This window comes from Electrona antarctica (genome assembly GCF_951216825.1).
Source record: "Electrona antarctica genome assembly, chromosome: 23".
NCBI classification, from domain to species: Eukaryota; Metazoa; Chordata; class Actinopteri; order Myctophiformes; family Myctophidae; genus Electrona; species Electrona antarctica.
The window spans coordinates 14,504,759-14,517,838 of record NC_136804.1 but is presented as its reverse complement, the minus strand read 5'-3'; the positions used below and the strand labels follow the sequence as shown (position 1 = coordinate 14,517,838).

Sequence of the window (13,080 nt, the reverse complement as noted above, 5' to 3'; positions counted from 1 at the left end):
CTAAATATCATCTGTATTTGGCCGCCGACCCCCATCTGAAAAAGCAAAGATTTTAGTTAAAAACGTTCACTGTGAAAGAACATATACCGGTACTCAAAGATTTGCGCCACATTTTCACGTTAATTCTTTTTAGCAGATATACGGCACTCGGCACCACGCTATGAGCTTGTAGATTTAGGTGTCATGAGTAAATAATATCCTTTTTTTTGTAACATTTTTTGGAATCAGTGGTGTAGTGTAGTCTACCATTATGTGTACCGTCTGCTAATCATCTATCCATTGGCTATTTTCGGCACTAAGGAAGAGTGGGCACCTCGATTTTTGCTATAAAAATTTGCTATTTTGGTCAAAATGTAAAAAAACATATAATTAAATACCAAGTAATGTAATTGTAAAGTATACTTGATTTGAAGATGCACAGTGCATCATTAGCAGACTTAACATTTTCAACTTTTTGTTTATAACCAAAATGACTGGATATACGGCAGCAATCATTCTGTCACTGTGACTCTGTTCTATCATATCATTTTCGACCAAATAGCCAGTTTTACATTGAGGTGCCCACTCTTCCTGTTCAGAGCATAGATTAGGCACTAGCCTCCTGGGCGATGATCTCATTTCTACTCTTATGTTCACTCTGTAAAGGTGAGGAAATACAAGACTATGGTCCTCGAAGATCTGGAGAGTGCTCTGGCGGAACACGCTCCGCCCGGAGGGGATCTGGTGTCAGAGCTACCCCCCCTCACCATCGATGGCATCCCCGTCTCCGTAGACAAGATGACCCAGGTGAGGTCGCACTGCTACTACTATGGCAGCCGTTTTAACTTCTAATTGAACCACCCTCCTATCTGTAATATATGCTTCCAACTTCTCCTCTATCACAGTGGTCCTCACAGGGGTCGCCAAATTATTGTGTGTGTGTGTGTGTGTGTGTGTGTGTGTGTGTGTGTGTGTGTGTGTGTGTGTGTGTGTGTGTGTGTGCGTGTGCGTGTGCGTGCGCGTGCGTGCGGGAACAATTCGCTTAACTTGGCAGTCAATGGACTGCCAATGACGCGTGAAAGTATTATGCAACGCAACGTTTCGCAAAGACCCGCCCGCGGGACGGGGCATTCTCACATTCTAAAACAGCCAGAAAAGCCCTTTCTGGCAACCACCTCGGTAGTGTGCCTCGTTAGTCATTGGATTCTCAACCCACACCTCCTGGGATCGAATCCTGCTGCCGCCACTATTTCTCTTACGACCATGGACTACCTTTTTTGGCCGATAAAGTATAGTTTTAGACCGTGACGGAGGGGCACGGTCTACAGTGAACTTGAGCCACGAGAGACACCACCGAGCACGCTAAAGCGCGCGAGTTGGCGTATCAAACGTTGCGAAGTTTGCTTGAGATTAGAGCATTTGAAGTAGTTGAACTACAAATTATGTTCAGAAGCATCTTCCATAAGACCCCTAATTGTCTGGGATATTTCAGAAAAGCAAAGGTTAAATCTGTGATTTCATCACCTTGTTGGCAGTACCTTATGTAGAACAGCAATACTACTATCACATATTGTTAATGTTTAGGAAACACGTTGGATTGCACATTAGGACACCATTTTTCAGTCGTGAGGTTTTATTTTGCTTTAATCCATGAGACTAGCTTCATCACAGACAGACAGACAGACAGACAGACAGACAGACAGACAGACCCTGTTCTAGAGATGGTTGGGCTCCTGTACAGCCAACAGAGGGCGCCAGTTGGCAATAAATAAAAACTGGTACTGAGATGATGGATTCATCAAATGTGAACTTAATGCTCAGGCAAATTCAGCCAGTGTGCGGAGCAAGTGCTCTATGACTATAACTAGGTGTGTGTGTGTGACTCTTTAAGAGCTTATAGTTCATTTAGACTGTGAAAGAGCATTATTCAGATCTGCTGCATCATGTTCTAAACCAGTGGTCATCAATCAGCCTTTTGTGAGCTCTGGCCCACTAACATATTTCGATCCTAGATTGGTTCCCAAACGGTGTGCCCTGAGACAACCTTTTGTGACAACCACTCATAATTATTACAATATATTCAACTATACAAATGAAACTTTTAGTGTAGACAAGGAAACATTTAAAATAGAGTCCAAAGCTAAGCAACGTGCATCCCGATAAAAAATGTGCAGGTGCTGAGCAACAATACATACACTGGAGAAGGAACTTAAGGAAGGGAAGTCCGCGCACTAACCCCTTTTCCACCAAAATAAGTTTAGCTCTAGAACTGGTCCTGTTCTACATTCTTGGAACGTTGCTGCTTTAACGGAACCGCCCGCGAACTGGCTTGCGTTTCCACCAGTTTAAAGCTGAACCGTGGCGGGGGCAGGTCGTCAATAGCAGTTTGGTCAGAATTTTTGGTCAATATTGTATTGAGAGGAAAGCCCCTTGAGATGCAGCATCTCATTTTAGAGGGGGTCAGTTACAGTTTCAAATTTCTTTTCATTATTTCACGATGACTTTTCGTTTATATCGCATCTTCCATCCTGTAGAATAGTGACACGCCCACTTTGGTTCCCAGTTAGTTCAGGGCAAGAAAAAACAAGTACATTTTGGTTCCAGTTCTGAACCAACTTTTAGGAGTCTGAACCAATTAATTTTCAGTGTGGAAACACTCTGAACTGGTTCAAAATTAGGTGGGAAAAAAAGAACGGAACCGGTTCAATCCCGGCCACTGTGCCTCTAAGCTCCCTGTAGAAAACGTTCATCAGGTCTGATGAAGACCTGTTTGGGTTGAAACGTTGTCCGTTTAATATACGTTTTCTGCTGGGAGCAGACTTTCTTCTTACAATACAACATTTTCCCATGGACCACCTGTCAGTCCATGGACCACCGGTTGAGAACCAATGTAATAAACCAGTGGTTCCCAAGCTTTTTAGCTCGAGACCCAAAAGAGAAACTTCTCTCCAGGACCTAAACTAGTGAATATACAGTAGCAGATCTACAAGCTCCTAACGCGTCGCATTGTGGCCATTTTCACTACTACTTTAAACATTAGTTAGTTTTCTAATTAATGGAATTTCTTATCTTAATTCTTTTCATTTGTTAAATGTAGAAAAAAGCTTTTGCACACGAAAAATATGCCCACACACTGATTATCTGCTTGGAGTATAAAGTTATTGAAGGCAACATTTCGGTTCATACGGACCTTCTTCAAGCATAATCCCGCCTGAAGAAGAAGAAACGTTATGTATAAATCTATACTCTTGTACCGAGCAGATTATCAGTGTGCTTTCATTTTTATTAGTTTCTAATTCTTTTTTTTGCCATTTTTGAAATTAAAAACAAAATGTGGCCAAGAATTCAGTCTGTAGGAAACAATAAACAATAAATAAATTGATTTCTCGTGACCCATGAAAATATGTCTGCAACAAATGGAGTTTGGGATACAGTGTTCTAAACAGCAGATAGCAGATGGGGTGTGGTTCCTACAGAGCAGAGAGGAGAGAGATGGAGCAGATGCACCACTGGCAGCCTCAGTCTCTCTCTCTCTCTCTCGCTCCTTCCCGAGGGAGCCCAGCTTGTTTACTCCAGCTCTCCCTCTGCTGCTGACGCAGTCATTGGGTCATGGAGACCGCAGTCAGCGCAGCGCACCACTGGCCCGCCGAGACGGCACTCAACCAACGCTCAGGGAGCGCGCCGGCCAATCCCGGGGCCGCACGCACCGTGCCGCGCGGGGTCCTCGGGGTGGTTGAGGAGGATGAGATTAACGGACGCAACCCGTTGCCTCACTTTGCCTGTTTGCTCTGCTATTTTTGTTTACCGGATATTTGTTAATTTAGGTTGTCTAGTTGTCAAACTAACAATAGAATACAATGTTTAGAGGCATACAATATTCCATGAACACGAATGGTCTCGGAAATGTCATAAATGCAAAGCTTGATCTGTGATGTCTTCAACTGGTTGGCTGTGTATACAGAACAGAACAGCAGCAACATAGGTTTAGAATGATAATACCTAAAACATGCTTTATTCCATGCATACTTATTGACAATACATATTTATGGACAGACAGAGATGTGGACAAAATCAAATATCACTATTTTTGACCAATATCGAAATTGTGTGGATTGTGTGGACCATTAGTGCGTTCACACATTGTTTTGATAGATGATCATCAGTAATGCCCATATAATAATTAAACGGGCAAAGAAAAGAGAAGCTAGATCGGTCAGGTGAATTCAGAAGATGACATCACTTTACTGTAATGCAGCCTTTAAAAGCAGGAATGCCATATTATGATGTCATATGATATGCAACATCCCAGACCATAACTAGTCTCATATTACAATATTCATATCGTCCATGTCTGTCAGAAACCTCTTATCTCCATATTCTAACTGTTTGCGTTTTTTCTGTAAATGCCCTACTTGATCACACTACACAGCGCATACAAAAGCAGCAGATCCACAAGCTCGAATCGTGGCGCGAGGTGACAGGTTTTTAGCTTGTAGATCTGTTACTTTAACTGTTTTTGAATTCTAATCCTGAAAAGTAACAGTTTTGGACATATGAGGTTTCCACCCAACAGAGACAACATAGCATACAGGCAGCACTATTGACATACAGTAGTTCCAAGCTCTATCACAGAGTTATTCCAGTGGTTGGGTTGGAAGGTCTGTTTCCAATAGTGTAAAGTAACTATACACTTCACCCATTTTGAGAGAGAGAGAGACACACACACACACACACACACACACACACACACACACACACACACACACACACACACACACACACACACACACACACACACACACTTCACCCATTTTCAACCTATCTTCATACTCGGCCCTCACTATAATGCTCATGATAATACAGCACTATTTTTGTCTACTCTGTCTGTGTCTCAGAGGAGGGCTGTGCTGTGGACAGTTCAAAAACCAGTGACATCATCGATGGCGAATCCAAGCTATTTGAAACCGCAGGCTTTCTATCCCTGGAAAGTGCATGCTATAATGGAAGCCATTGTTCTAATATATATAATTAATATATTGTTATATATAATATAAAATGAAACCTATCGTGCCTACATGATATCACTGGTAGGCTGGTATTGCAAACTCTCCACATAACAGCCCTCCTCTGAGACACAGAGTGAGTAGAAAAAATACTGTACCATGTTATAGTGAGGAGGACCGATTATATGAAACGGGTTAAGTCGTGACGTCCAAAATCTGAGTGCCTCTTCCACAACTGTGTGTTTCATATGGAGCAGCAGGTGATATGGGGGAGGGGGGGTGTAATTACCTCTAGCAGCCCCTTATGAAGACCAGGAACCTCCTTTAGATGTTGATTGGAGCGCAGTGTGTAGGATTAGGATTTGGGTGTGAGAGGGCGGCGTGCAACTTAACTCGCCAGCCACTGTAATTAGGCCATCTGCCCTCGTGCATACATACACATACTGTACATCCACCGCCCACGTGCGCACGCACACACACACACACACACACACACACACACACACACACACACACACACACACACACACACACACACAGAGAGAGACAGACACACCAGCCGAGTAGCATCTTAGCTGCTTGCATGTTTACCTTCCTGTTTAATCAGACTAATCGATTTAGTTGATTATACGAAAATCAATTTCAATTGTGTGGTCTCGATTCGTGGATATATAAGAAATTATATAAAATTAATATAAAAAAAAAACGGTTATTGGTTCTAAATATTGATATAAATATTGATATTGATATATTTTCGATGACCTGCCCAGCCCAAGGGCTTTGGTGTCAGGAGGGGGGATTTATTTAGTCCCGAAACATATTTAGTCCTGTGATGTCAGCACAAGCAGACGCAGCAGTGGCTCCACTGTGCAACATAATCCTCCCTATGATGTCTGCATGTCACCAGGACACCCAGGACACCTCCTGTCTCTGTGTGTGTGTGGGTGTGAATGCACTCGCCCGCTGCTCAAGTGTGTGTGTGTGTGTGTGTGTGTGTGTGTGTGTGTGTGTGTGTGTGTGTGTGTGTGTGTGTGTGTGTGTGTGTGTGTGTGTGTGTGTGTGTGTGTGTGTGTGTGTGTGTGTGTGTGTGTGTGTGTGTGTGAGTGTGTGTGTGTGTGTGCGATTGTTTTAAAAAGAATACGTCTACGATCTATTTTCTACAAGCTTGTGTCGCGAGTTTGTAGATCGGCTATTTTTTACAATTTGTATTATTTTTTAACACTTTTGTGCAACCGAGCATACAATCGTGCTTAACTCAGCACTATGTAACTTTCCTCTTCTACCCTGGATTTGAAACCGGTTTCCTGTGCAAGTGCTGAAATGTTTTACCACTGAGCTAATAGAGCCTGCCTGCTTGCTCAGGGGATACATTTTATAAATGTCTCAATAGAAGAGCAGGGAGACAAAATACAACCACCCCAATTGTATTAGTGATATTGTATTAACATACACTGTACTGTACTGTACTGTACTGTACTGTACTGTACTGTACTGTACTGTACTGTACTGTACTGTACTGTACTGTACTGTACTGATACACCTGAAATCATCATATATACAGTTAATATGTGACACTTGGTTTTGAAAACCAACCAAATGCAATTTCCGTGCTCAGACACAGGTAGCCATCCAGCCAGCCAGCCAGCCAGGCAGGCACACACAAAGCTACAGGCAGTACTACAGGCAGTACTATTGCACCACCACAAAAAAAAATCGATTCGAATTTTCTTAGTATATAAAATGTTCTTACAAAATACCAACATACATTACATGATTATTCAATTAATCATAAACGTAATCGCTAGAATAATCACTAAGAAAAGAATTGATAGTTGCTAAAAAAGTAGTGTTTTTTTTTTACCTGCCAGTCACAGGCTTGTTGGTGGGAAAGCAAATCAGATTAGATTAGAGCCCCCTCCACCCTTTTTTTAGGGACACTCCAAAAAATCCTGGAGCCTCTTATGCAACCTGCTGGACAAAGCAATCAGTCCCCGATTGTGTGCTTGTGTTTTTGTTGGTCTGTCATCACTTGTCTTAGTTGTTCATTAATGGTGCGGTCCACCTAAATACTGGTTGTACCGTCATCAGTATCGTCACTGTCGGGCACATGTTTTAACCTTTTTGTTTTTCCATAAATTGATGACCTACTTGATCATAATACAGTATCACACAAAAGCATTAAAGTAGCACATCCACAAGCTCGTGACACGTTTCGAGTTGTAGATCGGCTTTATTTGCTTTTGAATTTTAATCCTGAAAGGTAACTGTTTTGGACATAAGAGGTTTCCACCCGACAGAGACAATATAATAAACACTTGAATAGGACTGTTTGTATTCATGTATTACACATTTAATGTAAAATATTTGACAGTATTTGGTGCTAGGGACCCCCATAGGATTATATCTTAGTCATTAGATTGTATTCAATACAGAGTGCTGTTCTACACCTTGGGCAGTATTATGCGTGTCTTAAGTACCAGGTCTTATTACTTAACTTAAGACCTGGAGGCGTGGTCAATGCCGTTTGGCCACTCAGAATAGTCAAATGGCATTGACCACGCCTCCAGGTCTTAAGTTAAGTCATAAGACCTGGTACTTAAGACACGCATAATACTGCCCCTTGTGTCTATACTTATCAGTTTTGAGAGAGAAACCTACGATTATTCTGAATAGTCACGGGATGACCTTCCAGCTGGTGAAATTAACCACTTTCAAAAATTGCTCCGCAACTCAAACATGTTGGTCTATCTCACTTTGTGTGTGTCTCCCAGGCTCAACTGCGAGCGTTCATCCCAGAGATGTTGAAGTATTCGACGGGCCGAGGGAAGCCCGGCTGGGGCAAGGAGAGCTGTAAGCCGGCCTGGTGGCCAGAGGATATCCCCTGGGCCAATGTCCGCAGTGACGTCCGCACAGAGGAGCAAAAACAGAGGGTGAGAGAGAGGCCTGTCACAATTAAATAGCGATTAGGCGATAATTGTAATAATTACATAATTGGTCATTATCGCCTAATCGCAATTATTCTGCGCGGCACAGCGTTGCTCCGATACACACCAACACTTGGCAGTTGGCACCAACAGTCTTGGCTTACCAACACTGGTCAGGGGTCTGCCATCAGAATAGCCACACCAGGAACTAGGTTTGATTGATTTAAGTTTTTATTAACAGTATGCAGAATGGGTACAAACGGAAGCACAACTCAATACAAAAACTGTTACTGTGGACGACACAATGATAAAGCATTACACTTATTTACAACAGGGTCCACCATTTTTAATTCATCAGAAAAGGTGTAGCTATAGACGGCAGGGGTAGCAGTGGCTCAGGGGTAGAGTGGCCGGTAAAACAGGCGAATGTGAATCGCGAGGTTCCCAGTTCGATCCTGTGTGTCGAAGTGTCCTTGAGCAAGACACTGAACCCCTAATTGCTCCCAATGTGCAGGTTGGTGCCTCCGCCATCGTTGTATGAATGTGTGCACAAATGGTGAATGTAGTGCACAATCTATGAAACGTGCTTTGGATCAAAGCGCTGTACAAATGCACCATTTACTATATATAAATGCACCATTAGACGAGCTGTGCCCTGTAGGCCAGTAGTAGCTCTAGTCTATGCAATCAATGCAATGCTTTCCTTCCGTTCCGTTGGTCCCCCAGGTGTCGTGGACCCAGGCCCTGAGGACCATCGTGAAGAACTGCTACAAGCAGCACGGGCGCGAGGACCTGCTGTATGCCTTCGAGGACCACGCGGTGGTCACCACGGCCACGACCACGCAGCACCACCACCTGACCACCACGCAGGGTGGTCAGCTCCACCTCATGCCCTCGCAGACGGTGGTGCAGACGGTCAACAACCCCGACGGAACCGTGTCACTCATCCAGGTACGTAATGCCAGGAGTGTATACCGGAATATACTTTGTACGTGCGAAAAAACCTCTTACTTTTCAGGAATTAGATTTCAACAGATCCAATAGAGTACCGAAGTCCTGCCGTCACTATCCCTACCTCTGGGTCATATCATATATTATATTCCCTCCTAGAACTGTGTTCCAAAAATACCCTGGCGATTTTGTCAGGTATGTGTTGTTTATGATATTGAGTTGATAACGTTTAGAGATCTTCTTTAGATAGATTAGTAATTTTTCACCGCCAGTTGAAGCTTCATATCCATATGAGTAAAATCGCCAGGGTGATTTGTTTAATTTGGGAACGCATTCCCACAGAAAAAAAAATACCCAGGGGGACAGCAGTACCTTATAGTACTTAGTACTTAGTGTTGTCAGACTTTGATTTAGTCACAAGCTCGTTAATACTTTTCATTGGTTAAATATTTATAAAACCCACAGATATAATCTACAAGCTCATAACGTGTCGCTATGTGACATGATGTGAGCTTGTAGATCGGCTTCACACCCCCCCCCCCCCCCCCCCCCCTCCGCAACCTTTGCATGGCACTCTTGTACAACTTAGTAGCATTCATAAAACAATTACATCACATAAAGCGTTTAAATATAAGAGGGGGATATTTTAAAATGTCTAAATTATTTATACCCACCTTTTCTTTCCCCCGAAGTGCTTTATATCTTGTATGAACCATAAAAAACGATCATAAAAACATCAAAAGTTGAAATATGGAGATACGGTTTCTGCCCAACAGCAACGATAAAAAGTGTCTGTTCTAATGTGTCTCAGGTGGGCACGGGGCACACGGTGGCCACCCTGGCAGACGCCTCAGAGCTGCCCGGGGTGACGGTGGCACAGGTCAACTATTCCACGGATGGGGAGGTAACGTATTTGATTTAAATCACTGTTATTTCGTTTCGTATTTAGATTATGTTTATAATGTTCATCTTTTGCAGACGCACAGATAGTAACTGCACTATATATCTACCTGCACACGCAGTATATGTGTCTGTAGGCCTGTCTCATCGCAATTATTTGAGATAATCATTTGATAATCTACAAGCTTACAACAGCTCACTTCGTGTCGCAACGTTATGGTGGTCCTTGAAATTAAGAAGTTTGAGAAGCACCAGTATTGCAATTGTACAGCAAACATTTTGTCTACTTTATTATTATTATTATTATTGTTGTTATTATTATTATGGCTTTCATTGTTAGTTTTTTTATTTTATATATACCTGCAAGTTCAAAATAAAGATCAAATCAAATAAAAATGTGAAGTCCACATACCAGCTCTGAGAGTGTGATAAAACCTGTTCCGGAATCGGTTCCGAATGTGATTAAACCGATTCCAGTTCCTCAATGTTGGATCCGGTGCCGGATCCCAACCCTAGTCGGTGCAGTGCAGTAACCTTGCTGGTGATGCGGCACAAAGTGTGCTGTTGTGTGCACACACACACACACACACACACACACACACAGATGTACACACCTAGGTCCTAGTAGGGGCTGGCGCCATTTATTAGGGAAGGGGTCTTCAACATTTTCAAGCCAAGGACCCCACTAAGGGTTGTTTAAAATTCTGTTGCAGAATAAACTTGTTCATAGATGGCGTCACAGACTTGACAGCACTATCATCAGTTTTGAGTAAATTTATGATTTGGTTTGGTTTATTGACTTATCTTTTCTATTCATACGTTGGATTCATGTTAATGTGTATTTTCAGACCTTTAACCATTAAACCCTCAATAGGTATTGGACATTTGGAAAGGATTATGACGATTATGCAAAAATATTTGCAATGATCACGAATAATTGCGATTAGGCAATTATGTAATGTGACAGGCCTGGCGGAAACACGCTCCTTCATACTCAAAATAGCGTGGTGGGAAAATGCTAGAAAGGTGCAAATAAGGGCAAATATCCCATTTTGTAATCATGACATGGCCCCAGTTTCCACTCTGACCAGTAAGTGAAATAGTGGAACGTATTGGTGTCAAAACAACACAAAGCCAAAATGACCTCCTGATGGTAGCATATGTGCTAATTATTGTGCGTGCCCCTAATACGGAAAAAATAAACCATTTCACTGTAATACCATGTATAATTTTCCCCATTTCTGTATTAGCAAAATAATCAGTGAGCTCTCTTCTGTACCAACAATACCAAGTTGTCTCTCCCTCCTCACCAGATGGTGTGTCGTGCGTTACAGACGACGGATGTCTCATCACAGATCATTGTGAGTGTAAGCAGACCTCCATTATTCCATCTCCCTGTTGTCTGTCTGTCTCTGTCCCACAGCGATACACCACGTTGATGAAGTGTTAGTTAAGAACATAACCCTACATCTCGTCTTGTCTTCTCTTTCTACAATGGCCTCTTTCACTTTCACTGTTTACAAAAATGTCTACTCTGTCGGTGTCTCAGAAGATGGCTGTGCGGACAGTTCAGAAACCCGCCTACCAGTGGCATCATCGATGGGGAATCCAAGCTAATAGACTCTGCAGGATTTCTATTCCTGGAAAGTTAGCGTGCTATAATGGAAGCCATTGTTCTCGCCGTTATTACAAATCAATATTAACCCACCCCAAAAACCTGCCTAATGATGATGTGTCACTGGTAGGCCGGTTTCTGAAGTGCCCACAGCCCTCCTCTGAGACAGAGTAGAAGAATATGGTACCATTTTATAATCTTCATTTTATGAAGATATGAAGTCGTCTATCTATCTGTCTATCGTCCATACCACATCGAACAGTGGTGAATGATATAGTTCAGAGTTATATTTATAGATACAGTTATAGTGCTTGGTGTGGACAGCCCTTTAGAGAAAACAGCTACACTCAAGTTTTGTATGCAATGCATTTTGCTGTGCATTCTCTCTCAAAAAACAGTTTTCCCGTTAAAAGGTTAAAGCAATATATCCTGATAGTAATCGATTGCTATAGTGTTTGTTCAGTAGCAGGGACTCTCCCAAGCTATTTAGTAAACAAAAAATAAAATGCCAGATGAGTTGCCCATATCAGCCAATCAGAAGAGAGTACCCACATATAAGCTTCAAGTTTATAGTGGTCCAGCTCACAATGTTGTCCGCTCACTTCTTTGTGCCATCACTTCCTTCCTATTTTGCGTGTTTATCCGATATCCTGTGTGAATTCTCTCTGCTGATTGGATCAAATTCGTATCCCGACATGAAAACTGTACTTTCTGTTTTTTTGTTTTTTTTTGTTTGATTTTTAAGACTTGGAGAGAAGGGGAGACTGCAGAACAAACACTTGCAAATAACGGTTACTATCAGAATATAAAGGTATTTAACACATATTTTAACACAAATATCACTTTAACATACCTTTCATTAAAATGTATGAATGAATCATAAAGGGCAAAACCTGACCGTGAATACATAATAAATAAAGAGCATGAACATCGTACCATATGCAAAAAGGTGTTTTGTCATGTCTTAAAAAAGTGTACATGATCAGAACATGCTTGAACATTCAACAATTAATGTAATATTTCTACAAAAGCAGTAATTTGGGGCATAAAGAGAAGTTGATGGGTGAAATTAAGTCTGATAATGATGATACCGCCACGTGCATGTTCACATCATGTATACATTACTTAATTAAGACCATTTTTCAAATTATTAATCTTTTTAGTTTTTACATGTTCCGTCCATCTGCCAGGTGGAACAGAACTGGGCGACTCTCCAGGGAGGAGAGATGACCATCCAGACGTCCGAGGCCAACCAGGCTGTGGCCTCCCTGGCCGAGGCAGCGGTCGCCGCCTCCCACGACATGCAGCCCGGGACCACCGTCACCATGGCCCTCAACAGGTGAGCTTAGGGCTCGTCACCATTAGCGCTGTTGGCGGTGGTGGGAAAAACTACTCGCATGTTTTACTTATGTAAAAGTGTCAATACTATTACTGCAATATAGAAATACTCTGTTACAAGTAGAAGTCCGGAATGTACTTGAGTAAAAGTACAAAAGTATTGGAATTAAAGTACCAAAAGTAAAAGTACTCATTATGCAGAATGTCCCATTTCAAGTTGCTGAGTCCTGGACGGTCGGTTCAGTTGGAGGAACTGGATGAGTAAAACCAAACGGACAAAACATTTCCGGGGTTCCGGACAACATCAACGCTGATTGGCTGTCAGGACGCGATGGGTGGTGTCAGGGGGGGACACGAAGGTCGCTTCAGA

At 42.4% G+C, this 13,080-nt stretch overlaps 1 protein-coding gene across 5 annotated transcripts in view; it reads left to right on the top strand.

Annotated features, from left to right (window-relative positions):
- nrf1 (nuclear respiratory factor 1) overlaps positions 1 to 13,080 on the top strand; it is a 33,999-nt gene that overhangs the window by 9,136 nt on the left and 11,783 nt on the right. For 2 of the 5 annotated variants that reach the window (XM_079493899.1, XM_079493898.1), the window contains exons 6-12: positions 646 to 786; positions 7,754 to 7,912; positions 8,633 to 8,857; positions 9,669 to 9,761; positions 11,071 to 11,124; positions 12,118 to 12,183; positions 12,536 to 12,711. In XM_079493899.1, the coding sequence (XP_079350025.1) occupies positions 646 to 786; positions 7,754 to 7,912; positions 8,633 to 8,857; positions 9,669 to 9,761; positions 11,071 to 11,124; positions 12,118 to 12,183; positions 12,536 to 12,711 (914 nt within the window). The remainder of the gene's footprint in view (positions 1 to 645; positions 787 to 7,753; positions 7,913 to 8,632; positions 8,858 to 9,668; positions 9,762 to 11,070; positions 11,125 to 12,117; positions 12,184 to 12,535; positions 12,712 to 13,080) is intronic. The other 3 variants (XM_079493902.1, XM_079493900.1, XM_079493901.1) reach the window with 3 other exon arrangements.